Source organism: Engystomops pustulosus, chromosome 11 (genome assembly GCF_040894005.1).
Source record: "Engystomops pustulosus chromosome 11, aEngPut4.maternal, whole genome shotgun sequence".
Lineage (NCBI taxonomy): Eukaryota > Metazoa > Chordata > Amphibia > Anura > Leptodactylidae > Engystomops > Engystomops pustulosus.
The window spans coordinates 23,634,386-23,660,217 of record NC_092421.1 but is presented as its reverse complement, the minus strand read 5'-3'; the positions used below and the strand labels follow the sequence as shown (position 1 = coordinate 23,660,217).

Below are 25,832 nucleotides of genomic sequence, written 5' to 3'. Positions count from 1 at the left end.
TCTTGCTATTGTGTTTCTGGTTATTCTGTGTACTGACTTCTGCTTTGCCTACTGACCATTCAATTTGCTATACGAATCTGTACCTTTGCTGCCATCTTGGTTTTGACCCGGTTTGTTTGACTTCGCTTGTCTGTCTGTATTTGTTGTTTGTCCCTCAGTATCGTTTATCTCCTAGTGTGACCCCACCTTCCTGTCTGTCTAGTGTCGGTTTCTGTTACCAGTGTGAACACTGACCTATATCAGTATCCCGGTTACCTGTCCGCTCCACCATCCAGCAGCTGCCAGACAAAGTAGGCTTCCCTGTCATCTTGTAGGGTCACTCAGGGACCGTCAGTTAGGTTCCTGATAGTGGGTTCGCCCTTACCAGGGCGGTTTATCTGCTTTAGGCAGGGCCTTAGCCTGCAGGGACGTCGCAGGGTGAGTTCGCCATCACCTACCTAGTCTGACAGCTAGCGCCAAGCCTGGTTGTGGTTGCGCGATTGCTGGACAGGTACTGACAGTATTGTAGTAGTTTTTGTGTGTATATAAGGCAGTATTAAGTTGTGTTCCTTTTAAAAAGAATCTTTATTCCTGTATAAGGGAGGCAGTATGAGTCTCTTTCTCTGCGGTGTACATGTTGATTTAGCACATTTAGCGCATAAACAGTTAGCGTGGAGTAACTCCACCCATGTCACATGACCCCGCCCACAAAATGGGGCCACTTTCACATTCCTTTTCCAGGGCCACTTTAAATTCCAAGTCCGCCCCTGCATAGTACATACACTGCCAAAGTGTTTTTGTATAAAAAAAAATGTTTTACAGAAAAAAAGATATGTTATATTGTACCTATCATTAGCATCTGCTGTGTGACTAGGCACTTGTCCACTGGGAGTGGCTGGAAAGGAGCAGTTCCCCCCCACCCTTGGGAAACAGCTTCTCCATGTGTCCTTTTCAAATATATGAATAACTCCCCTCACTCAGGATTGGCTGTAGAGGAGCAGGGGGCGTCGCTAAGCCAAGTGATGGGTGTTTTCATATATTTGAAAAGGTCACATGGAGGACCTTCACTAGATGGAAAAAAATTTTTCCTATAATATTAAGAAGAAATACCTCTGGGGAAGCTGCTATTTATAGCTTACACAATGCTTCGAACACGCTTGCCACTTGTGCCCAGAAATCGGTGATAAGTGGACAATGTCACCCCAAATGAAAAAGGTTAGCCGGTTCATTTGCAAATTTTTTCAAATTTTCACCAAATATCTGATTTTCTCATAAATAAACACAACAAATACCACCAAAATTTTTCAACTAACATGAAGTACAGAGTGTCACGGGAAAACAATTTCAAAATCACTTGGATATGTTAAAGCGTTCCAAAGTTATAACCACTTATAGTGACACAGGGCAGATTTGAAAAAATGGGCCGTGTCAGGAAGGTGAAAAGTGGCTTTGGCGTTAAGGGGTTATGTTTGTTTGATTCATGAAAAAATGCAAGGGCCAGATCCTACTGCTTTCACTTACAAAAGAGGACAACGTGCTTGCTGGTTTACCAGACTGAGCTTCAATTACATATTAAATATGTAGATGGAGTCACGATGAGTTCTGTGTTAAATATCTTAACTAAACAAGGAACGGCAAACTGTTTACTGGGCCATATTTACAGCTGAAGCGGCCCTAGGCATCAAGACTTACTGTTAATATTCGGAAGAGGACGCACTCACATCAAAACTTCATGTGAGTGCTGTAATAAAATTCAGAATCTAAATCTATATATTATATTGTATTTATTTATGGTTAAAAATTTTAATAAAAAAAGAATTTATTAAAAAAAAGGGGTCCCTCCCCTTACAAGCTCAGTAATATCAGAGTACCCGAAGAACTTAATCATATCTTCCAAACTTTATTATATTTAAACACTTCATGCCAGAAAGGGAAAAAAACAAGAAGGCTCTGTGCCGTTGTGGGGGGTTATGAAAATTAATTTTCATCTTTTCCCTTCACCTCCACAATGGCACTGACAGAAGGAATAGCAGAGTCATAATATAACGTGCCCCTCTCCGCGGCGGTGTTGCTACCTCGTCCCCGGACTCACCTGTCCACGAGCACGCTTCTCGATCTGCCAGGCCACGCACATCCCCGGTCTCTAGGGTGCGAGTACGCCGGCTGTTCAGTATTTAAAGGGCCAGCATCCTGATTGGCGCTGGCATTTCCAGCTATGCTATATAATCCGGCAGCTCCCAGCATTCCCCGCCGGATCTTCAAGTCACTCCCCCTTAAGTGAAAGCCTCCTGTGTGTTCCTGTGGTCCGTATCCTGTGGTCCGTTCCTGTATTCCTGTGGTCCGTATCCTGTATTCCTGTGGTCCGTTCCTGTATTCCTGTGGTCCGTATCCTGTATTCCTGTGGTCCGTTCCTGTATTCCTGTGGTCCGTTCCTGTGTATCCTGTGGCCCATATCCTGTGGTCCTTTCCCGTACTCCGGCCATCCTGTGCCTTCCAGGGCTCCAGCCCACTGGTGACCTCCTGCCATCCTGTGCACCTGCTGTGCCTTCCAGGGTCCCAGCCCAGCGGTGTCTTCAGTCCGTACCAGTGTTACCAGTGTTCCTGCTGTCATCCCAGGCTCTGACTGTTCACTGCATTTGTTACCGTGGCTGCCACCGCGTGTCTCATACCACCCCCTGCAGTGGTCCAAAGGGCCCACAGACTCTTCCCAAACAGACTTTCCAAAGTTATTAGCGTCAGAAGTTGGCAAAACATTTTTTCAGTCACATTTGTTTTATTTTTGAAAATCTATTAAAACGCAATAAAACTTATATATTTGGTAGCACTGTGATCGTACCAAACCAAAGAATTAAGCAAAGGTGTTATTTGGAGCGTACAGTGAAAGTCGTAAAAAACGAAGCCCACAAGAAACTGACGCAAATGCGTTTTTTTTGCCAATTTCACCACATTTAGAATTTTTTTCAGCTTCCCAGTACACGGCATGAAATAATAAATGTCACTGGGAAGTAAAATTTGTTACCCAGAAAATAAGCCCTCGCACAGCTCTGTACACAGAAAAATGAAAAAGTTTGATTTTTGAAGGTGGAGAGCGAGAAATGAGCGATAAAACCCTGCGTCCTTAAGGGGTTAATTTACAAATATGGGCATCTACAAGACAATGATTGTGTGTCCCCTACTTGCTGTGGTAATGACTAAGAGGAAAACAGTCTTGAACCATCTCCTCCAACACGCATGCGCCAATTTTTTGGCGCATGCGCAGTCGCACGCCATCTGTCAAAATCCTGCGCACGCGCAGTTACATGACATCTGTCATTTAAACCGCGAAGCCGACACGGACATCACACACAGCGCCCGTGCCGACTCGCGTCCTAAGACCAAGTAAGTAAACATTATCCACTACCGTTTCTCACACCTCATCCCGAATAACCATACCACCACTGTACTTACAGTTTACTCGCAAGTCTGCTCCGGTCCTTGAACCCCAAGGTAATCTACTTCTCCTTACACACTCCCTCACATTATCCCATTATATGTGCTCATTAACACCACTATCAATATTTAGGTCCACCCGTTGTGACCCCCACCTGTCTGTATCCCCTAATACCATCCAAGTTCACCCTTAGGACGTACTTGCCACAGGAGAACACACAGGTCAGGCTCAAATTCATGACTATACATACCCATTCTGAAATTAGGATTTACATATCCTCCCTACTCTTTTGTACTTTTCCTTCTCTAGATGTCACTTATTTATTTATTTATGCATTTATATATATCTTACTTTCCGCTCTATCATCCATCCATTTATTACTACTGTTACAAATGTGTTTTTACTGCTTTTTTTTATCAATTATTCTTCTATTTTATTATCAACTATCCTTCTACTAGTGATTTCTGATTGAAATTAAGGCTATATATATGAATTCTGCAGCATTAATAGTCACTTTCTAATAATACACAGATATTTATTTATTGATTTATTATTTATTCATTTTAAATTATCTATTATTTGTAAAGAATTGGTTTTTACTGTATGTATATTGCATTATTCTTATGCCGTAGACCTTGTACCTTTGGACCTGACGAAGGAGGTAGTTCACCTCCGAAACGCATTGTCCACCACTATCAAAATAAACGTTTTACTGAACCAGAGCAGCGCGACGAAAGCCTGAGTATTTTTTCAACCCGATCCCAATTGCAACATGTCCGTTGTCTCGTCCTGACAATGGTCCTCAGGCGTCCTGCAGCAGCTCTCCCTATGTTTTAGATTCATTTATACTATGATACTTTGTCACCCTACTAATCTATGACTACTAATTATCACATTGCCTGCGCTGTGTAACTCTTTTTTTCTTTTTTTTCACTTTTGAATGATAAATAACGTATAAAAATATGCTCAATAGGTTCAAACAAAGGTTTGGAGGGAGCTGATAACACCAACGATAAGTCTCAAGGAGGAATTTTATGGCCTATCATTTGTCTCTCACTCAAGACCATCAGCAAAGAATTCCAAACCCTGGTATATATTTTTGGGGTTACCTTCTTCCTCCTTGACAATATGATAGAAATAACCGTTATTCTTCAATAATTTCATCTCAATCTCCAAGCCTTCAACTGAAGCTGCTGAATAAAAGGATGAAGAATTGGTCCCTGTGATAAAAGATCCAGCACTTCCGGGATATAGCAATATTCTCCTTTGGACATGCTCGGCAGAAGAGGAAACCAAGATCTTCTGGTCTACAAGGGTGTCAAAATCACCAAAGCATTTGTCTGAAGAATCTTCTGGAAAAGGTGAAGAACGGGATGTCATTCCTGACGCAAGGAATCTATTAGTACAGAAGAAAAATAACGTGGTACTTGGCGATTTTCCTTTGTTCCAAAAAAATCAAGACTTCACACTTTTTCGTTATCCGAAGGAACATCTGAGGAGAGCGTCTCCAATAACCTTCTTTTATCTGAAACCGACTCTAATCTGCTTATCTAATCCGCTTGCACATTCAGAGATCCCTTCAGGAGAACAGCTGAAATAGAAAGTACATTTAATTCTGCCCACTGAAAAATTAACTGGGAAACCATGCATAATTGGGGCCCCTGGTACCTCTTTGCCCGTTCAGATCGGCCACCGTTGTAGCGATGTCTGTTAGAATTCAAACATGTCTGCCCCAAACCTCACTCGGATTTAAATGCCTTCGGCAGCTTTGCGGGATGCATTTGCATGGTTAACATCCGCAATCGGTGCCAGCAGCGACCACTGGTGTTACTGACGGGTGTTTGCTGCAATATGCCTGTGAGCCCTCTGCCCCCAACATGCGCCGTAGTATTGTTTTTAGATCCGGTATCTCCTGACCAGGTCCTCATCCTTTCACATCTTCGGGCCGAGTTCCGGAACCACATTACCATCCATCTTGCGGTACAAGTGGCTAAGATGCTAGGTCTGAACATGGCTGTAGTAGTCTCCCAAGACCTTTTCATAAGGGTCTCCGTATTTTTATCCATTGGATCCTTTCAATAGACCCACATCCTCAAAGGGTAAAGAAGCTTTTTAGATATTCCTGCAATTGGGCCATCAACCATAGGTACTTTATTCCCGAAAGTTGCATCCTCTTCCGCAAACTGGTCTACTGGGGGCTGTATATACCATCTACTGTGGGTGGGGTGGCTGTATATAAAATCAGCTGTATATACCATCTAAGGGGGATCTGTACATAGGGCCTGGATATTAATTAAACTGGATGGCCTTATATGGAGTACTGTATATAATTTAATTTGGGAGTATATATATGAGGGGCCATTGTAAATAAAGTAGGGGAACTGTATCAATAAAATGGGTGTGCAGATAAATTAGCCGGGTGCTATACGTAAATTATATAATTGTTGTTTCAAAACACAATGCTTGACGTGTAGCCAGCTTTAGTGTGGCTTCATAATAATTATGGGGTTCTGGATGTAATCAGTTCAGGTTTATATGACAAATTGTGGGTGTTGTACATACTATAATTTGAGGGACTATATAAAGGATGTTTTATGTGGGGAATAGTGTGTTCAGTGGTGTTGTGAAGGAACACAATACATTATACTGTATGGGCGCTCGTGTGACTGCCTGAGCTGGTGTTGGCTTTGCTAATTACTGCATAGGGCTACTTCAGCGCTATGCAATAAAGAAAGAAGTGGTAAACTGCTTCTGCCTTCACCCTAGGGCAGTGATGGTGAACCTTTAAGAGACCAAGTGCCCAAACTATAACCAAAATCCACTTATTTACCGCAAAGGGTCAACATTGAATTTTAAGCAGAAACTTACTGCTATCTGCTCTTCAACATCTATCAATCGTATTGGCCCCTTGAGGCCACTAATACAGTTGAAAGAAAGAGGGCACATTCAGACTATCATTGTAGTTTCTCACCAGGGTCTCTCTGTACAGTAAGAATGTAGGGTCCAGTAGGATGACCTACAAAGATACACTTTCTCAACATCCAATGAAGTGTTAAAATAGTGCTGATTGTAGCATCTCTTAAATTGCCTGGATCTGCTGGAAGATTTGGTGAATTTGGTACTGTTTGGTGAGCTCTGTCTTGGGATCAATGGCCTGAGTGCCCACAGAAAGGGCTCTGAGTGCCACCTCTGGCACCCGTGCCATAGGTTCACCACCACTGCCCTAGGGTCTCTGCCTGTGTCTGACAGCTGGTGACCCAGTCGTTCTCCTGTGATCAGCATCCCCCCCCCAGGCTTCTATGGCCTCCGCTGAGTGTATAGAGTACTCTGCAGGAGGATGAAAAAACTCAGCCGCTATATTTTTTCATTCAGGATTTCCTGCCGACTGTGAGCTATACGATGCGAACAAAGGCAAGTATAAGTTTATGGCTACACTCAGTGTATACAGTGTGTCCGTGAGGATGGACAGTGAAAAGAGAGACACAGTGGGTGACAGCATGGGGACGGGCTGGAGCAGAGAGAGAGGACAGCAAGGAGGTGAGAACAGGGAAAAGCTGCAGCTCTCATAGGAGGCAAAGGTACATACACATGTCTAATGGAAGAGATTTATTGAAAAGTGGCCAACCCCTTTAATTCTCTAAAATAAATCAAACAAGCCCAACCCCTGGCCCCCCCAAAAAAAGGCAGGCGCAAATTTCCAGAAGAAAGATATATGACCACCTATGTCTTTAACTCTGTAATGTAATATTATATTTGTATGTTCCACAGATTTTGTAAAGCGCTACAGAATACGATGGCGCTATATAAATAAATTATTATTAGGTCTATTTCTGCTTGAGGTTTTACACTCAAAAGTGAAACGAAAAATAAGAGACCCTCAACCAGTGACCTCAAGGATTTTTCTGATGAACCTTGAAACCCTAGCAGGCTGAAGCCTTTGGAATGTGTCAAAAACGCATCAAAACACGTGACGCAACGCATCATGTGAACACGCCCTAACAAGTGGGGGTCCAGTTTCGGTTACTACCCGGCAATCATTTGCTGAGCCAGAACATCTTGTCTCCTAACATCATATATCACTTTGATGTTAGGAGTCCTGCGCTCAGAGTCCTGGGGTTGGTCTATGAAATTCAACAACTGTATTTTCGGGCATCACGCCAGTGTGTTTTAGCCCCTGTAACTCCTGAAGCTGTGTACACCGAATAATCTTATGGGATTACAGACACAGTGTAACAAAAAATATAATATGAAAGAACATTAGATGCCATTGAAAAAAAATAAAACTCCCATCACATAAAAAACAAGCCCTGGTCCTGAAAACAAAAATGGAAAAAGTCCCCAGGAAGACGGCGGTATGTGGTACCAGTCTGGACAGAAGACCCCATGGCTGCCTCTGCTCCATTATACACAGAAACAAACTACAAGCCCTGAACTTGTACACCCGGAAGCCTCGGCCATGACTGCGGGGGCACCGCCTGCACCGTACACTGAGGCGGGAAGCTTCGGGTAGTTTCCAGCAGGGAGGGTGACGTCACGTGACGTCAGGGGCTCGGTGCCGAGGCTCCCCCTCCCGGTAAACCAGAACTCCCTGGAATGTTCCACCCCCCTCCCCCGGTCACCGCGCGCAGCATACACGTCACCGAGCCGCCGGGAGCTGCACTGCATACGCGGGAGGCAGCGGGTGAGTAGCGGCTGCCGCGCTGTATGTGTGTATGCTTGTATGTAGCAGAGCCGGGAGGGTGCGCAGCAGTGACACTGAGTGACAGGAGCTGCGCCCGAACCAGGCCTAATAACACCACAGATGGCGTTCTGCTTGTCATCCTCCATGGGTGACACACACCCCAGCATGGGGCACCTCCTAGTATAACATACCCCCAGCATGGGGCACCTCCTAGTATAACATACCCCCTGCATGGGGCACCTCCTAGTATCACATACCCCCAGCATGGGGCACCTCCTGGTATCACATACCCCCAGCATGGGGCACCTCCTGGTATCACATACCCCCAGCATGGGGCACCTCCTAGTATCACATACCCCCAGCATGGGGCACCTCCTGGTATCACATACCCCCAGCATGGGGATCTAGTGTGGGGGCATCTCCTGGTATCACATACCCCAGCATGGGGATCTAGTGTGGGGGCAACTCCTAGTATCACATACCCCAGCATGGGGATCTATTGTGGGGGGCATCGCATACCCCCAGCATGGGGATCTAGTGTGGGGGGCATCGCATACCCCCAGCATGGGGATCTAGTGTGGGGGGCATCGCATACCCCCAGCATGGGGATCTAGTGTGGGGGCATCTCCTAGTATCACATACCCCAGCATGGGGATCTAGTGTGGGGGCAACTCCTAGTATCACATACCCCAGCATGGGGATCTAGTGTGGGGGGCATCGCATACCCCCAGCATGGGGATCTAGTGTGGGGGGCATCGCATACCCCCAGCATGGGGATCTAGTGTGGGGGCATCTCCTAGTATCACATACCCCAGCATGGGGATCTAGTGTGGGGGCAACTCCTAGTATCGCATACCCCCAGCATGGGGATCTAGTGTGGGGGGCATCGCATACCCCCAGCATGGGGATCTAGTGTGGGGGGCATCGCATACCCCCAGCATGGGGATCTAGTGTGGGGGCATCTCCTAGTATCACATACCCCAGCATGGGGATCTAGTGTGGGGGCAACTCCTAGTATCACATACCCCAGCATGGGGATCTAGTGTGGGGGGCATCGCATACCCCCAGCATGGGAATCTAGTGTGGGGGGAGGGGCGTCACATACCCCCAGCATGGGGATCTAGTGTGGGGGGCATCGCATACCCCCAGCATGGGGATCTAGTGTGGGGGGCATCGCATACCCCCAGCATGGGGATCTAGTGTGGGGGCATCTCCTAGTATCACATACCCCAGCATGGGGATCTAGTGTGGGGGGCATCGCATACCCCCAGCATGGGGATCTAGTGGGGGGGGGGGCGTCACATACCCCCAGTATGGGGATCTAGTGTGGGAGGGGGGGGGTCACATACCCCCAGCATGGGGATCTAGTGTGGGAGGGGGGGGGGTCACATACCCCCAGCATGGGGATCTAGTGTGGGAGGGGGGGGCCACATACTCCCAGCATGGGGATCTAGTGTGGGAGGGGGGGGAGTCACATACCCCCAGCATGGGGATCTAGTGTGGGAGGGGGGGGGCCACATACTCCCAGCATGGGGATCTAGTGTGGGAGGGGGGGGAGTCACATACTCCCAGCATGGGGATCTAGTGTGGGAGGGGGGGGAGTCACATACCCCCAGCATGGGGATCTAGTGTGGGAGGGGGGGGAGTCACATACCCCCAGCATGGGGATCTAGTGTGGGGGGCATCGCATACCCCCAGCATGGGGATCTAGTTTGGGGGGCATCGCATACCCCCAGCATGGGGATCTAGTGTGGGGGGCATCGCATACCCCCAGCATGGGGATCTAGTGTGGGGGCATCTCCTAGTATCACATACCCCAGCATGGGGATCTAGTGTGGGGGCAACTCCTAGTATCACATACCCCAGCATGGGGATCTAGTGTGGGGGGCATCGCATACCCCCAGCATGGGGATCTAGTGTGGGGGGCATCGCATACCCCCAGCATGGGGATCTAGTGTGGGGGCATCTCCTAGTATCACATACCCCAGCATGGGGATCTAGTGTGGGGGCAACTCCTAGTATCGCATACCCCCAGCATGGGGATCTAGTGTGGGGGGCATCGCATACCCCCAGCATGGGGATCTAGTGTGGGGGGCATCGCATACCCCCAGCATGGGGATCTAGTGTGGGGGCATCTCCTAGTATCACATACCCCAGCATGGGGATCTAGTGTGGGGGCAACTCCTAGTATCACATACCCCAGCATGGGGATCTAGTGTGGGGGGCATCGCATACCCCCAGCATGGGAATCTAGTGTGGGGGGAGGGGCGTCACATACCCCCAGCATGGGGATCTAGTGTGGGGGGCATCGCATACCCCCAGCATGGGGATCTAGTGTGGGGGGCATCGCATACCCCCAGCATGGGGATCTAGTGTGGGGGCATCTCCTAGTATCACATACCCCAGCATGGGGATCTAGTGTGGGGGGCATCGCATACCCCCAGCATGGGGATCTAGTGGGGGGGGGGCGTCACATACCCCCAGTATGGGGATCTAGTGTGGGAGGGGGGGGGTCACATACCCCCAGCATGGGGATCTAGTGTGGGAGGGGGGGGGGTCACATACCCCCAGCATGGGGATCTAGTGTGGGAGGGGGGGGCCACATACTCCCAGCATGGGGATCTAGTGTGGGAGGGGGGGGAGTCACATACCCCCAGCATGGGGATCTAGTGTGGGAGGGGGGGGGCCACATACTCCCAGCATGGGGATCTAGTGTGGGAGGGGGGGGGCCACATACTCCCAGCATGGGGATCTAGTGTGGGAGGGGGGGGAGTCACATACTCCCAGCATGGGGATCTAGTGTGGGAGGGGGGGGAGTCACATACCCCCAGCATGGGGATCTAGTGTGGGAGGGGGGGGAGTCACATACCCCCAGCATGGGGATCTAGTGTGGGGGGCATCGCATACCCCCAGCATGGGGATCTAGTTTGGGGGGCATCGCATACCCCCAGCATGGGGATCTAGTGTGGGGGGCATCGCATACCCCCAGCATGGGGATCTAGTGTGGGGGGCATCGCATACCCCCAGCATGGGGATCTAGTGTGGGGGCATCTCCTAGTATCACATACCCCAGCATGGGGATCTAGTGTGGGGGCAACTCCTAGTATCACATACCCCAGCATGGGGATCTAGTGTGGGGGGCATCGCATACCCCCAGCATGGGAATCTAGTGTGGGGGGGGGGGCGTCACATACCCCCAGCATGGGGATCTAGTGTGGGGGGCATCGCATACCCCCAGCATGGGGATCTAGTGTGGGGGGCATCGCATACCCCCAGCATGGGGATCTAGTGTGGGGGGCATCGCATACCCCCAGCATGGGGATCTAGTGTGGGGGGCATCGCATACCCCCAGCATGGGGATCTAGTGTGGGGGCATCTCCTAGTATCACATACCCCAGCATGGGGATCTAGTGTGGGGGCAACTCCTAGTATCACATACCCCAGCATGGGGATCTAGTGTGGGGGGCATCGCATACCCCCAGCATGGGAATCTAGTGTGGGGGGGGGGGGCGTCACATACCCCCAGCATGGGGATCTAGTGTGGGGGGCATCGCATACCCCCAGCATGGGGATCTAGTGTGGGGGGCATCGCATACCCCCAGCATGGGGATCTAGTGTGGGGGGCATCGCATACCCCCAGCATGGGGATCTAGTGTGGGGGCATCTCCTAGTATCACATACCCCAGCATGGGGATCTAGTGTGGGGGGCATCGCATACCCCCAGCATGGGGATCTAGTGTGGGAGGGGGGGGGGTCACATACCCCCAGCATGGGGATCTAGTGTGGGAGGGGGGGGCCACATACCCCCAGCATGGGGATCTAGTGTGGGGGGGGGGCGTCACATACCCCCAGCATGGGGATCTAGTGTGGTGGGGGGGGCGTCACATACCCCCAGCATGGGGATCTAGTGTGGGGGGGGGGGCGTCACATACCCCCAGCATGGGGATCTAGTGTGGGGGGGGGGCGTCACATACCCCCAGCATGGGGATCTAGTGTGGGGGGGGGGCGTCACATACCCCCAGCATGGGGATCTAGTGTGGGGGGGGCGTCACATACCCCCAGCATGGGGATCTAGTGTGGGGTGGGCGTCACATACCCCCAGCATGGGGATCTAGTGTGATCACACCCTCATACTTGCCTCTCTACCCCTGGGCAGTCATTGATGCAACCAGAAAAGGGTTCAATCACCTTTTCATTTGTTCTCTAGGTACAAGCATGTCTAAACTTTTTTTTTTTTTTAGCCTCCTTTCCTTATAATTCTGTTGTGTGCTGGAGTTCAGATACACTGCTCACTACAGGAGAAAGAAAAAGAGCAGACAAAAGGCACAGAGAATCTGCTTTACTTCTGTATATTTCCGAGTTTACTATTATCACCTGCTTTACTGATAAGTTGACAACTTCATACTATAGATCAGTGATGGCGAACATTTTATAGCCTGAGTGCCCAAACTTCAACAAAAAGCCACTTATTTATTGCAAAGTGCCAGCACAGCTATTTAAGCAGTAATGTATTTCTCCTTTTTCTTTGACAATTTTCAATCGTTCAGACACCAACCCAGATGAAAGGAGGAGGGCTAATTCGCCTATCATTGTAGGAAGTTTCTCCAGGAAGATTCTTTGAGTCTTGTCTGGTGAACTTCATGCTGGGGTGATGGCCTGGGTGCCCAAAGAGAGGGCTCCGAGTGCCGCCTGTGGCACTAGTGCCATAGGTTCGCCACCAATGCTATAGATTATCTTTTAGGTAGTTCATGTATTGAATAATTTTTGGTCAGTTACCTAGCACCATCACAAGGCCGCTGCTCACTGCTAGCCATTGCCTTTAAACAGGAGATTTGCTAAAAGAGAAATTGCAAATTCTAATTCCCAACAACTCCTATCATACATTCGGTGATAGGAGTAGTGGTCAGTCCATTCACTAGTAACATATTGGGCATGTGTCCTTGTACAGCATTTGTATGATGTTTTGTATACTTTTACTATGAGCTTACACAACCTCACAGTGTTATGTACCTTGACCAACTTGTCACGTGAGCCACGTCCGCCCACGTCTGTTGTGTTTCCTTAAATATTGCAGTCACTAAGTGACACCAAGCATTGTAGTAGGATAGTGTAGAACTCGCAGTGATATCACTATATAACATAGTTTTCTGCCTGGTATAGAAGGGGAAACCAGTACCGGGAAAGTGGATAATATTTTTAAGGGGGTTTTCCGAAAATTTAGACGTAATTTATTTTATTTCCTTTTTTTCAGTTGTTTTTTGGGTAAAATCCATTTAAAGGAAATCTACCATTTGTAGGGCAGCCATGGGAACGACAGAGCCTCATTATGATAATTTTATAATTGTTTTTTCAGCAAAACCACTCAATTCAGGGATTAAACAAGATATGTTTCTGCATCAGTGTATCTATAGCGTTCTCAAGGTGTGGTTGGTTCATAGTGCATTAAAGCAAATGGTAGATTTTCTTTAAGAAATGTGATAGCGCTATATCACATGAGGGATTTTCTGCCTGAAATTGCAGGGGAAAAAAAAATCCTTGAGTGTATTCTGGAACCAGGAGGGTGGATATGATTTTATTTTAACCCCTTAACGCTCTGCGCCGTAGCTCTACGGCGCAGAGGTATAAGGGATGTATGAAGAGGGCTCACGGGCTGAGTCCTCTTCATACAAAGGTGGGGTTTTTTGCATAATGCATAAAACCCCCACCGCTAATAACCGCGGTCGGTGCTAGCACCGATCCCGGCTATTAACCCCCCCAACCCCCCCCCCCCCCCCCCCCCCCCCCCCCCGTTGCCGCCGGCAAAGTCGCCGTCGGCATTTAAAAGACGGCGGCGCGCGGGCGGCGCCATCTTTTTTTCGATCGCCACGCCCCCGAACGTCATCGGGGGGCGGCGATCGGTTGCCATGGTAGCCTTGTGTCTTCTTTTGACACGAGGCTATCTGGCAGCTGCAGATTCGTTACAATGAGCCAGTGGCTCATTGTAATGAATGTGCTACAAAAATGCCATATATTGCAATACAGAAGTATTGCAGTATATGGTAGGAGCGATCTGACCATCTAGGGTTAATGTACCCTAGATGGTCTAAAAAATAGTGAAAAAAAAAAGTTTAAAAAATAAAAAAAATTAATAAAATATTAAAAGTTCAAATCACCCCCCTTTCCCTAGAACGGATATAAAACATAACAAACAGTAAAAATCACAAACATATTAGGTATCGCCACGTCCCAAAATGCCCGATCTATCAAAATATAAAAACGGTTACGGGCGGCGGTGACCTCCGAGGCGGGAAATGGCGCCCAAATGTCCGAAATGCGACTTTTACACCTTTTTACATAACATAAAAAATGAAATAAAAAATGATCAAAATGTCGCACAGACCTCAAAATGGTAGCAATGAAAACGTCTCCTCATTTCGCAAAAAATTACCCCTCACACATCTCCGTGCGCCAAAGTATGAAAAAGTTATTAGCTTCAGAAGATGGCAAAAATTTTTTTTTCTTTTTTGTACATATTCGTTTAATTTTTGAAAATGTATTAAAACACAATAAAACCTATATAAATTTGGTATCACCGCGATCGCACCGAACCAAAGAATAAAGTAGGCGTGTTATTTGGCGCAAAGAGTGAAAGTCGTAAAAACTGAGCCCACAAGAACGTGACGCACGTGCGTTTTTTTTTCCCATTTTTCCACCTTTGGAATTTTTTTTCAGCTTCGCAGTACACGGCATGTTAAAATAAATAACATTACGGGAAAGTAAAATTTGTTACACACAAAATAAGCCCTCACACAGGTCTGTACACGGAAAAATGAAAAAGTTATGGATTTTTGAAGTTGGAGAGCGAGAAATGAGCCGAAAAACCCTCCGTCCTTAAGGGGTTAAAGGGGGAGGGGGGGGGGGGTTCTGAAATTTTATATGTGACCACTGGGGCGTGAAAGCCCTCTTGATGAGTAATTCATTTATATTTTTAGTTTTTTTGGAAAAACCCATTTAACAAATCTTTTCTGCACATTGGGGCACATTTACCAAGGGTCCGAACGCTGCACTTTTGTCGGGTTTTGTGATTATTTCCGTTTTGCACCGAATTTCCCCAGGTTTTTGGTGCACACGATCGGATTGTGGCACATTGGCGCTGGCTTGCATGCAACAGAAATCGGGGGTGTAGCCGTCGGACAACCCGAAGGGTTCCGACAAACCGCGGGATTTAAAAACAGAATTGTGTCACAAGATCGAGCACTTACATGCACCAGAAAAAAGCAGGTGAACTCCGGCGGACCTCGGCGCAGAAGCGACGGATGCAGGAACTCGGGCACACGATCTTAGTGAATCACGGCAGCTCTGAATCCTCGTCGGACAACGCACCGCGGGATCGCGACAGGACTTGGTAAGTAAATCTGCCCCATTGTGTCTATAGACAAATTGACCAGTGGTGAGGATTCATAATGAGGATATCCACATGGGTTGGTGTGCAACTAACAAGTGGCCGGGATGTGGTTTTTGTAGGAAGAGCATTGTAGAATAGACTAGTAATGAGTAACTGTATATAATGGTCCAAATTGGAGGCTCAGTATTAGTGTGGGGAACTATGGGTGCCCTTTTATGAATACTGCCCTCTAACTATCCCCCCTCCATATTTTCATTGAATCATTGTAATGTTTTATTTACACATTTTTTTTTTTTTATGTAGAAATAGGTTATACAGGCAGTCCCCGGGTTACGTACAACAGTGATTTTCAACCTTTTTTGAGCCGCGGCACACTTTTTATACTTAGAAAATCCTGGGGCACACCACCAACCAAAATAGCACAAAATTACACTAAAACAGTCATAAAAGGCCTCCCTTTACTAATAAAAAACCCCTAGCGGCCTCCCTTTACTAATAAAAACCTCTAGCGGCCTCCCTTTACTAATTAAAAGACCCGAGCGGCCTCCCTTTACTAATAAAATGCCCCTAGCGGCCTCCCTTTACTAATAAAAAGCCCCTAGCGGCCTCCCTTTACTAATAAAAACCTCTAGCGGCCTCCCTTTACTAATAAAAGACCCGAGCGGCCTCCCTTTACTAATAAAAAGCCCCTAGCGGCCTCCCTTTACTAATAAAAAGGCCCTAGCTGCCTCCCTTTACTAATAAAAAGGCCCTAGCTGCCTCCCTTTACTAATAAAAAGGCCCTAGCTGCCTCACTTTACTAATAAAAAGGCCCTAGCTGCCTCCCTTTACTAATTAAGAGCCCCTAGAGGCCTCCCTTTACTAATTAAGAGCCCCTAGCGGCCTCCCTTTACTAATTAAGAGCCCCTAGCGGCCTCCCTTTACAAATTAAGAGCCCGTATCGGCCTCCCTTTACTAGTTAAAAGGCCCTAGAGCCCCCCCTTTACTAATTAAAAGGCCCTAGAGCCCCCCTTTACTAATTAAAAGGCCCTAGAGGCCTTCCATAACAAATAAAAAGCCCCAGCCTACCTTTACTAATAAAAAAAAGACCCTAGCTGCCTTCCCTATACAAATAATAACCCTATATACTTACCCTTGATGTCTTCTTCCACGTACCTTCACTCCTACTGGCGATCCGCCCACCTTCTGTAGCTCCTGCACCGCGCGCCTCTGGTCACGTGACTTACGCGACCTGACGGGTCGCGTCAGTCACGTGACATGGGGCGCGCGGTGCAGGAGCTACAGAAGATGGGTGGATCGCCGACGCGGGGCTTGGAGGTAAGTATGGGCACAGAAATACGGGGCAGCTCTACACAGGGGCAGCTCTACACAGGGGCAGCGTAGTTCGGGGAACTTTCCCCGCGGCACACAGGTTGAAAGTCACTGACGTACAAGATAGGGTCGGGAGGTTTGTTCTTAAGTTGAATTTGTATGTAAGTCGAAACTGTATATTTTATAATTGTAGTTCCAGACAAAAAAATTTTTTGGCCCCAGTGACAATTGGAGTTTAAACATTTTTAGCCTTAATGGGACCAAGGATTATCAATAAAGCTTCATTACAGACACCTTACAGCTGATTATTGCAGTCTGGGACTATAAGTAAAGCATCAAGAAAGCTTCACCAGAGGTCAGAGGGGTCTGTCTGTAACTATGGGTTGTCTATAAGTCAGGTGTCCTTAAGTAGGGGACCGCCTGTATATAGGAATTGGGTACAACCATTCCAATCTCTCATGTGACCCCCCCTATAGGAAAATGAAATGCCCACCCCTGCTTTATATGGTCGTATGTATGTCCTGGGTAGGCGCGGGTGATACATACCTCTGTATAGTTTATGCCAGCACACTTTTATGTCATGTTCCAAAAACTTAGTACATGAAGCACTGACTAAAAGAGCTGTCATGTGAGTAACATTTCCCAGACCCCTGGCTTATTTGCCAAGTTCCCTGAGATCCTGAATGATGTCCCTGTTGTTTTAGCAGAACATTAAGCTGTCTCATCTATGTCAGAATTTTTCTTTCAGTTGCTTTTTTTTTCTTTTGCAGGGCCCCGGTGTCTTTTCACTAAAGAAGCCTCTTCCGTCCGCAATCCTGGAATATCGCCATCCCTGGAAACCCACCAATCATGTTGTGCTGGGGAAATGCTTCCTTTGGGCAGCTAGGACTAGGTGGAATTGATGAAGAAATAGTCGTAGAGCCCCGAAGATGTGAATTCTTCTGCAACAAGATTATTCGGGATGTTGGGTGTGGAAGCAGGCATTCTGTTTTTGTACTGGATGATGGGACGGTCTACACATGTGGGTGCAATGACTTAGGGCAACTAGGGCATGACAAAGGAAGAAAAAAGCCAGGTAAGTCCTTTTCCTACTTTATACTGTACTGTAATACTGGAAGTGTCTGAGAGAACATCTTGGTAAAGGTCTTACCAGTTACCTATTCCATTCCATTGAAAAGACCTATACACTTGCCGGAACCAAGTAGTGGAGGTGCATGGGCCTCTTAATATATAGGGCCATTTTCTGGCTACATTCCCAACATATTTTAAAGTGTAAATACAATTTCATGATCTGTGAAATTGTAATTTCTCATTCGCTCTTTAAAATCGAATAGAATGATGCTCCTATCATGTTGCTCACCTTTTGTCCCTTTGTCCCATGATGCTTTGTGTTCTCTTATGAAGAAATTTGAGGTAGATCCAGTGAGATCCATACATATAGATCCATTGAGAACTGTATAGTGTACATAAGTGTATATAGTGACTAGCCTCGGGCAGCTTTCATCACATGGAGGAATATGGAGCATGTGATAAGTAGTAGAAACCAACAGCGAAATAATACATGATGTGTATAGTCTGTGCTGTGTGAACACTAAGGGTTAACAGCTCCCTGCTACGCAGAAAGATTCCATAAAGCAGAAGGAGAGGGAAGGGGCTGCAGAGAGAGACAGAGGAAGTTCTGCAGAATCATAGATTGGGATGGATGGACTGATGGGGAACAGGGGAGATCTTGTACTTTACTCTTCAATGTAGGCGAATTCTGTATCCACAGAGCAGATACTTTGTGCTCTCTGGGTGTAGCTAGTAGAAGATCTTTCACATAACCTTCCCCTTTGCTCTCTAGAGCAGCTCCTGCCCCTCTGTGAGTCCATAGAATTGTAATCGGCAGTGCAGCAATAGGCTGAACTGAGGGGTATAGCAGAGAAACTGCTGTGCATCGGTAATCAAGGTAAATGGCAAAGTTGTTCTACATCCCAAGAGCTACAGTATTGATTCGCTTTGAGTCCTCCGTTGTAAGGATACACCAGGTGGATTCCCAACATGTCCTTACAATGGAGTTCCCCTGAAAGCTGCTACAGATGTGCAGGGTGTTTGCCCAGTGGTGTCATTATATTTATATGATCACATTACTGGAGACCTCCCAGACGTACACTTGTTGGAGGCCGGGGAAGGGATGCAATACAGTTGTATCCGTGATCCATATGCTTTTACGGCCTCTACTGAGCATAAACATCATCAAGAGGAATCGGGATTGAAAGTTGTGGCGTGCTGCATCTTTTTGTCCTGTGTTTCCCACCATATGCAGCATATACTGTGCAGGCGGAGGCAATGTGGTGCCAATATATGTCTTTGCATACACCTGGTATAGGCCAGAATATATGATGAACGTATATAAAAAAAGATAGTGGGAATGTAGCCTTAGTCCTTCCAGCAGTCTGTAGGCAATTCTTTATTTCCAATACGTCCCCCATGACGGCCCACTTGGAGGATGCCCCTTGACCTCTGTAGGGACAGGAAGCAGAGAGGTTAAAAGCCTCCCACCCGCATCCTCCCGCCTGTGTCTTCCTGTCCCTACAGGGGATAGGTCAGAGAGGCTCCTCTCCTCCTAAGGGGGGGGGGGGACGCATGTTCCTTTTTAGAGGAAAAACTTACCGGGGTTACGCCGGCCTATTGCAGGTCGTAGTTCCCCTCCGGATCGGGTCCGCGGCCGGGTCTTCCCTCCCTGGTCCCTCGATGATCCGGACAGCGGCCTCTCCAGCAGCCGAATGGGGCCTACGCGAGGCCGCGCGAAAAGCTCCGTTCCCAGGAGTTCTTTGCGGCCGATGACGACTTCCGGCCGCGACCGGAAGTGACGTCAGACGCGCCTCGGAGCGAACGAGCGCAGCAGAGCCACCAGCTAGGGGGATGGGCTCCCCGTTAAGGTATAAAAATTGAGCTCTATCAGAGAAATGGTGTCTGTTTTGGAGCATATATCGTTTGGTGGCCTGGCCGTCCCAGACATCTTTTTTGACATGGCTGATGAGGCAGACTTGGGCCTACTCCACCCTCCTGGTTACGTAAGTGGTGCTGTATGGCATGTTCTAGTAGTGTATCATATTAGAACTCCAAGTTAGTTATTCCTTACCTTTCTCCCTTAGGATAAGGATCAAGGGACTAAGGGGAAAGGGAAAGAGGACAGATCTGAAAAATCTGAAAAAGCTAGCAAACCTGCTAAGAGCAGAAGTACTGCTAAGAAATGCAATATGTGTTTTCGCACTATGCCCGAGGCTTACCAGAAGCCCATTTGTAAAACCTGTATAGAAGAGTTTATGCGAGAGGAAAAAACTTCATTTATGGATGAACTAAAATCCTTTATTGAAGAGAAAGTAATGACTTCAGTGGCTTCGGCAACACAGAAGGAACCCCCTCCAAAAAAACCAAGATTAGCGGACATCTCCTCCTCTGAGGAGGAAAATTATGATTCTGAAGTCCCTTCCTACTCCTTGGTGGACACAGAAGAAATCGATTCCCAGGATGTAGGTCAAAAGACTGACCCACGTCACCTCTTTCAGTTGGATGAGTTAGATAATCTACTGAAGGCCATTCGCGAAACTCTAGACATCGAAGAAGAAGTCCCCTGCACATCTAGAGAGGACGAATTGTTTGGAGGACTGAGAGCCAAAAAACAACGCGTTTTCCCAGTTAACGATACCCTTTTGGGGTTAATTACAGAAGAATGGAAGGACCCAGAGAAGAAGATCACAACTTCCAAGGGGTTTAGACGACGTCTAGTCTTTGATCAGGAAGTCTCCAAAATTTGGGACTCTGTTCCTAAAATGGATGTGCAGGTGACAAAGGTTGTCAAGAAAACAGACTTGCCGTTTGAAGACTCGGCGCAACTCAAAGACCCTATGGACCGAAAGGCAGATGCCCTTCTTAAAAAGGCCTGGGAAACATCCATGACAAGCCTAAAGTCAAATTTATCGGCTACCTCAGTTGCCAGAACCCTCTTCTTCTGGTTAAACCAATTGGAATCCCACATCAGAGAAGGCACCCCTAGAGCTTCTCTGTTAGGAAGTATTCCTCTTCTTAAATCTGCCACTGCCTTTCTAGCTGATGCTTCAGCTGAAGGCGTCCGTTTTGCGGCCAAAGAAGGGGCTCTAACAAATGCCACAAGGAGAGCCTTGTGGTTAAAACAATGGGGCGGTGACATTCGTTCTAAAACGAAACTATGCAGCATCCCGTTTACTGGAGATTTCGTCTTCGGTCCAGAGTTGGACGCCATATTAGAAAGAGCCTCTGATAAGAAGAAGGGGTTTCCGGAGAACAAAGCACCTTCCAAGAAACCTTCATTTCGTCCCTTCAGGAACACCAAGGAGACCTTTCGGGGCAAAGGTAAACAAGGTCGCTGGAGTTACCCTAAAGGCGGCAGAGGTCGGGGGTTTCTATTCTCAAATTCCCCTGACAACTCCGGAGGGAAGAGACAGTGACGCCAGAGTGGGGGGGCGTCTTCTAGGGTTTGTCAACCAATGGTCTCGTATTACCTCAAACCCTTGGGTCCTGAATATTATCAACTCGGGATACAGGATAGAATTCAGTACCCCCCCACCATCGAGATTTATGCCTCCCTTATTATCTACCTCTTCCTCTACCCATTCTCTCATCTGGCAGGAAGTCTCAGCTCTCATTCTCGCAGGAGTGATCTCCCGGGTCCCTCAAGATCAAGAAAAGACGGGCTTCTATTCTCCCCTCTTCCTGGTCAAAAAACCAAACGGGTCAAACCGGATGATAATAAACTTAAAGGCCTTGAACAAGTTCATCACTTACAGACGTTTCCACATGGAATCGGTAAGATCTGCGACCCAAATCATTTACACAGGTTACTGCATGTGCACAATAGATCTGCAAGACGCCTATTATCACGTCCCAATTCACCCATCATCTCAAAAATTCTTAAGATTTTCTGTCCTCTCTCCAGAGGGTTCTGTCCTACACTTTCAGTTTCGGGCTCTCCCCTTTGGGATTTCATCAGCTCCAAGAGTGTTTACAAAGATCATGGTGGAGGTGGTTGCTTTTCTGAGACTTCAGGGAGTATCTATCATCCCTTATTTAGACGACCTGCTGATTGTGGGAAAAGACAGTCCAGATCTCATTATAGCAAGAGATCTTACGATACACAAGCTTTCAGAGTTGGGATGGTTAATAAACACCCCAAAGTCAGATCTTTCTCCCTCCACCCTCAAGAAATTCCTTGGTGTAATGCTAGATTCCACTCATCTGATGTCCTTTCTTCCTCAGGGGAAAGCGGAAGATCTGAGACAACACGTTCGCTCCTTCAGAATGAAGATTTCTATATCAATCCGAGGAGCCATGAAGATCTTGGGACTCCTTACAGCCTGTCTCCCATCAGTGGCCTGGAGTCAAAATCATTCTCGCATCCTACAGAATTGGATTCTGAGCAGTTGGGATCGAAGACCATCAGGTTTGGACAAGAAGGTCATCATCCCATCCTCAGTAAAAAGAAGTTTACAGTGGTGGTTACAGAGGAAGAACCTGGAGAACGGGGTCCACTGGCACTGTCTTCCGCGTCTCACAATTGCGACCGACGCAAGCAGTGTGGGCTGGGGAGCGGTCTTCCCTTCCCATTACGCCCAAGGTCTATGGACGCCTTCCCAATCCCGGAAGCCATCAAACTATCGAGAGCTACGGGCCATCTGGGAAGCCCTAAGGCTAAATACACCTCTCCTGAAAAACCACCATGTACACATTTTATCAGACAACACCACAGCGGTGTCTTACTTAAGAAGACAGGGGGGGACAAGATCGACAACTCTTTCCACCTTAACACATACGATCTTCTCCTGGGCAGAGGAGAACGTGCTTTCCCTCTCCGCAACTCACCTGAGAGGAGTTCTAAACAAGGAGGCAGACTACCTCAGCAGGGAACAAATTTCTCCCAACGAATGGAGCATCAATCCAGAGGTCTTCATCCATTTGACAAGTCTGTGGGGAATTCCTCAAATCGATCTCTTCGCCACAAAGAAGAATACGGTATGCCATCGATACTACACTCTGGAGGCAGGAGCACCGAAGGATCGACTGGATGCTTTCAGCCACCGATGGGTCGAACCTCTTTCCTATGCCTTTCCCCCTATTCCCTTAGTGGCAAGAGTCCTCAGAAAAATCCTTACAGACCAGGCAAGGGTGATACTGATCTGTCCAAATTGGCCAAAGAAGAACTGGTATCCTCTGTTGACATCCCTGACCCAGCAGCAACCAGTGATACTACCCTCACGGAGAGACCTGTTACACCAGGGACCGATTCTACATCCCGACCCTGGACGGCTTCAGCTAACAGCTTGGATCCTGAGTCCGAATTCCTGACATCGCGGGGTCTTTCAATGGCTGTAGTAACAACTCTTAAGGCAAGTAGGAAGAAGGTTACGTTCGCAATTTATCATAAAATTTGGAAAAAATTTGTAACATTTTGTGGAGATAATCCTCCATCTCAATCTAACCCCAATATCTTACAGATTTTGGACTTTCTACAGAAAGGCCTAGAACAGGGCCTTTCTACTAGCACCTTAAAGGTCCAGGTCTCGGCCCTTGGCGCCTTCTGCGATCGTCCACTGGCGGAGCACAGGTGGGTCAAAAGGTTTATCCTAGCCTCCTCCAGAATCAGACCCCAGATTCTCAGGAGAGTTCCTACATGGGACCTAAAACTGGTTCTAGACGCACTTTCCAGACCACCATTTGAACCTCTGGATAGCGCCAACATAAAGAACTTAACGTTAAAAACTACCCTTCTTGTTGCTGTCACTACAGCTAGAAGATTGGGTGAAATTCAGGCTATTTCAATCAAAGTGCCTTATATGCGAGTTTTGTCTGATCGTATAATTCTTACTTTAGATCCAGGCTTCATTCCCAAGGTGACATCCAGATTTCACAGAGCTCAAGAAATCACACTACCATCTTTTTGCGAAAACCCCTCCACTAGTAGGGAAGCTTCGTGGCACCTTCTAGACGTAAGAAGAATTGTACTGGCTTATATAAAAGCTACGGAGTCCTGGCGTTTAGACAATAACTTGTTTATTCAATTCCAGGGAAAAAACAAAGGGAGAAAGGCCTCAAAGACATCAATAGCAAAATGGCTAAAGTTGGCTATCTCCACCTGTTATACGCAACAAGGGAAGGAGACCCCAACGGACCTAAAAGCCCATTCCACCAGGGCTATGTCCACTTCCTGGGCTGAAAAAAGAGGTGCATCATTAGAGCAGATTTGCAAGGCCGCTACCTGGGCCTCATCATCCACCTTCATAAAACACTACAGACTGGATTTGCCTTGTTCTCAAGATCTTTCCTTTGGCAGGAAAGTTCTACAAGCTGTCATCCCACCCTAAAAATTTCTACTTATCTGGTAGATCTCCAAGTGGGCCGTCATGGGGGACGTATTGGAAATATAGAATTAGACTCACCGGTAATTCACTTTCCATCTAGTCCTCCATGACGGCCTATATATATTCCCTCCCTGACTTATTCTGTATGTATGTGAATGTTTAACATACAAAATAAAATTTTGTTGTACCTTCCACCGGTGTAGTTATTTGGTAGACACTGGCGGGAGGATGCGGGTGGGAGGCTTTTAACCTCTCTGCTTCCTGTCCCTACAGAGGTCAAGGGGCATCCTCCAAGTGGGCCGTCATGGAGGACTAGATGGAAAGTGAATTACCGGTGAGTCTAATTCTATATTTCCCAGACAACAAAGTTTGTAAGAAGTGAAACTATATATCTGTAGTTTGCTGAAGCCTTGCAAGTTTTACTCAACATTCTCCTTATCTGCTGAATACTCCCTGCTCTCCTGTGAGCAGATGATTTGTGAAAAATTCTTACAGTTTTTCTTATCTCCTTATGTTCTTGTATAAATTAAATGTGAAGGAATAACCATGTGTGAAGCAGAGATGGGCAATGCCCTGTAATATTCAAGAGCCAAGTCTAAAGTGCATTGAATTTTTCTTTTTAAAGCAGACCGTATGGACTGGTGGTTTAGTGTTCCAAATCGCCCCCTTTAGCAAGTCCCTATGTGCCACTTTTTAAAATAAAAAAACCTTTATAAAGTACTGGCGTACTACACCGGTGTGTACAGCTTTGGCGCGCAGACCAAAAGAGATGGGTTCAATGCGTTTCTATAAAGGTTTTTTTTTCTATTGCCACAGGGAAATTTGGGACAAGAAACCACCAGTCCATGAGGACCAGTGCATGCATGGTTCAGTGTCCCAAATCACCCTGGCCAGTCCTGGCTAGGCTGGTATGAACATTTAAAGGGAACCTGTCACCAGTTACCTCATTTTCACTAAAGACAGGTTGCAGAAGCCCTTCTCACCTGCAGTGCACATATTCCTCTCTGCCTTTTCTAAGCATTTGCATTACAAAATAATTGTGTGTTATAACGTACCTTTGCATTCTGATAAAATCCTGGGGTAGTCACAGGGGCTGGGCTTTGGTTCGGATGCATTTGGGGCCAAAAACTGAGGAATGAGAAACAGACTAGGCACATGTTGTTTTTTTTTTTTTTTAATTGTATCCAAACCAAAGTCCAGCCCCTGGGACTACCCCAGGATTTTGTCAGGGTGCAAGAGTAATGTTATAACACACAATTATATTATAGGTGTAATATGCTTCCGCAACCTGTCTTTAGTGAAGATGAGGTCCCTGGTGACAGGTTCCCTTTAAACCTAATGACAGGAACAGAAAGAAGACTCTAGCAATTGTGCAGGTGCTGTTTAATTGTAGAGGATCTGTTTAAACCAAGAGAAGCGTGGGGCTTCCATACACATTAGATATTTGGTTGGTCATGCTGGGAGGACGCCTCTCTGTCTATTGGATTTTCATTAGTACCAAAATGCATTCATCCCTATGAGTTCCTAAAGTCGGTTTCGGCTTCCAATCTTTGTATTTGGTGTTGATCCTAGTGATTTCTCAATGCTAGGATGCGGTGCTTTATTATGATAAGATCTAAGCCCTAATGTGTAGGCCTGCTAAACCTTGACAGAGAGAGGTTCTGAATTTTC

At 47.1% G+C, this 25,832-nt stretch overlaps 2 protein-coding genes across 5 annotated transcripts in view; both read left to right on the top strand.

Moving 5' to 3' along the window:
• The first annotated feature begins 7,932 nt into the window (after positions 1 to 7,932).
• HERC4 (HECT and RLD domain containing E3 ubiquitin protein ligase 4) overlaps positions 7,933 to 25,832 on the top strand; it is a 46,359-nt gene continuing 28,459 nt past the window's right edge. For 2 of the 4 annotated variants that reach the window (XM_072131355.1, XM_072131354.1), the window contains exons 1-2: positions 7,933 to 8,090; positions 17,556 to 17,860. In XM_072131355.1, coding sequence (XP_071987456.1) covers positions 17,635 to 17,860 — 226 coding nt within the window. In that variant the 5' untranslated portion in view covers positions 7,933 to 8,090; positions 17,556 to 17,634. The remainder of the gene's footprint in view (positions 8,091 to 17,555; positions 17,861 to 25,832) is intronic. The other 2 variants (XM_072131357.1, XM_072131356.1) reach the window with 1 other exon arrangement.
• On the top strand, positions 21,294 to 23,899 carry LOC140106738 (uncharacterized). The gene is made up of 2 exons (XM_072131358.1): positions 21,294 to 23,407; positions 23,674 to 23,899. Exons 1-2 carry the CDS (start codon positions 21,294 to 21,296, stop codon positions 23,759 to 23,761), a joined length of 2,202 nt encoding a protein of 733 aa, XP_071987459.1. The 3' UTR covers positions 23,762 to 23,899.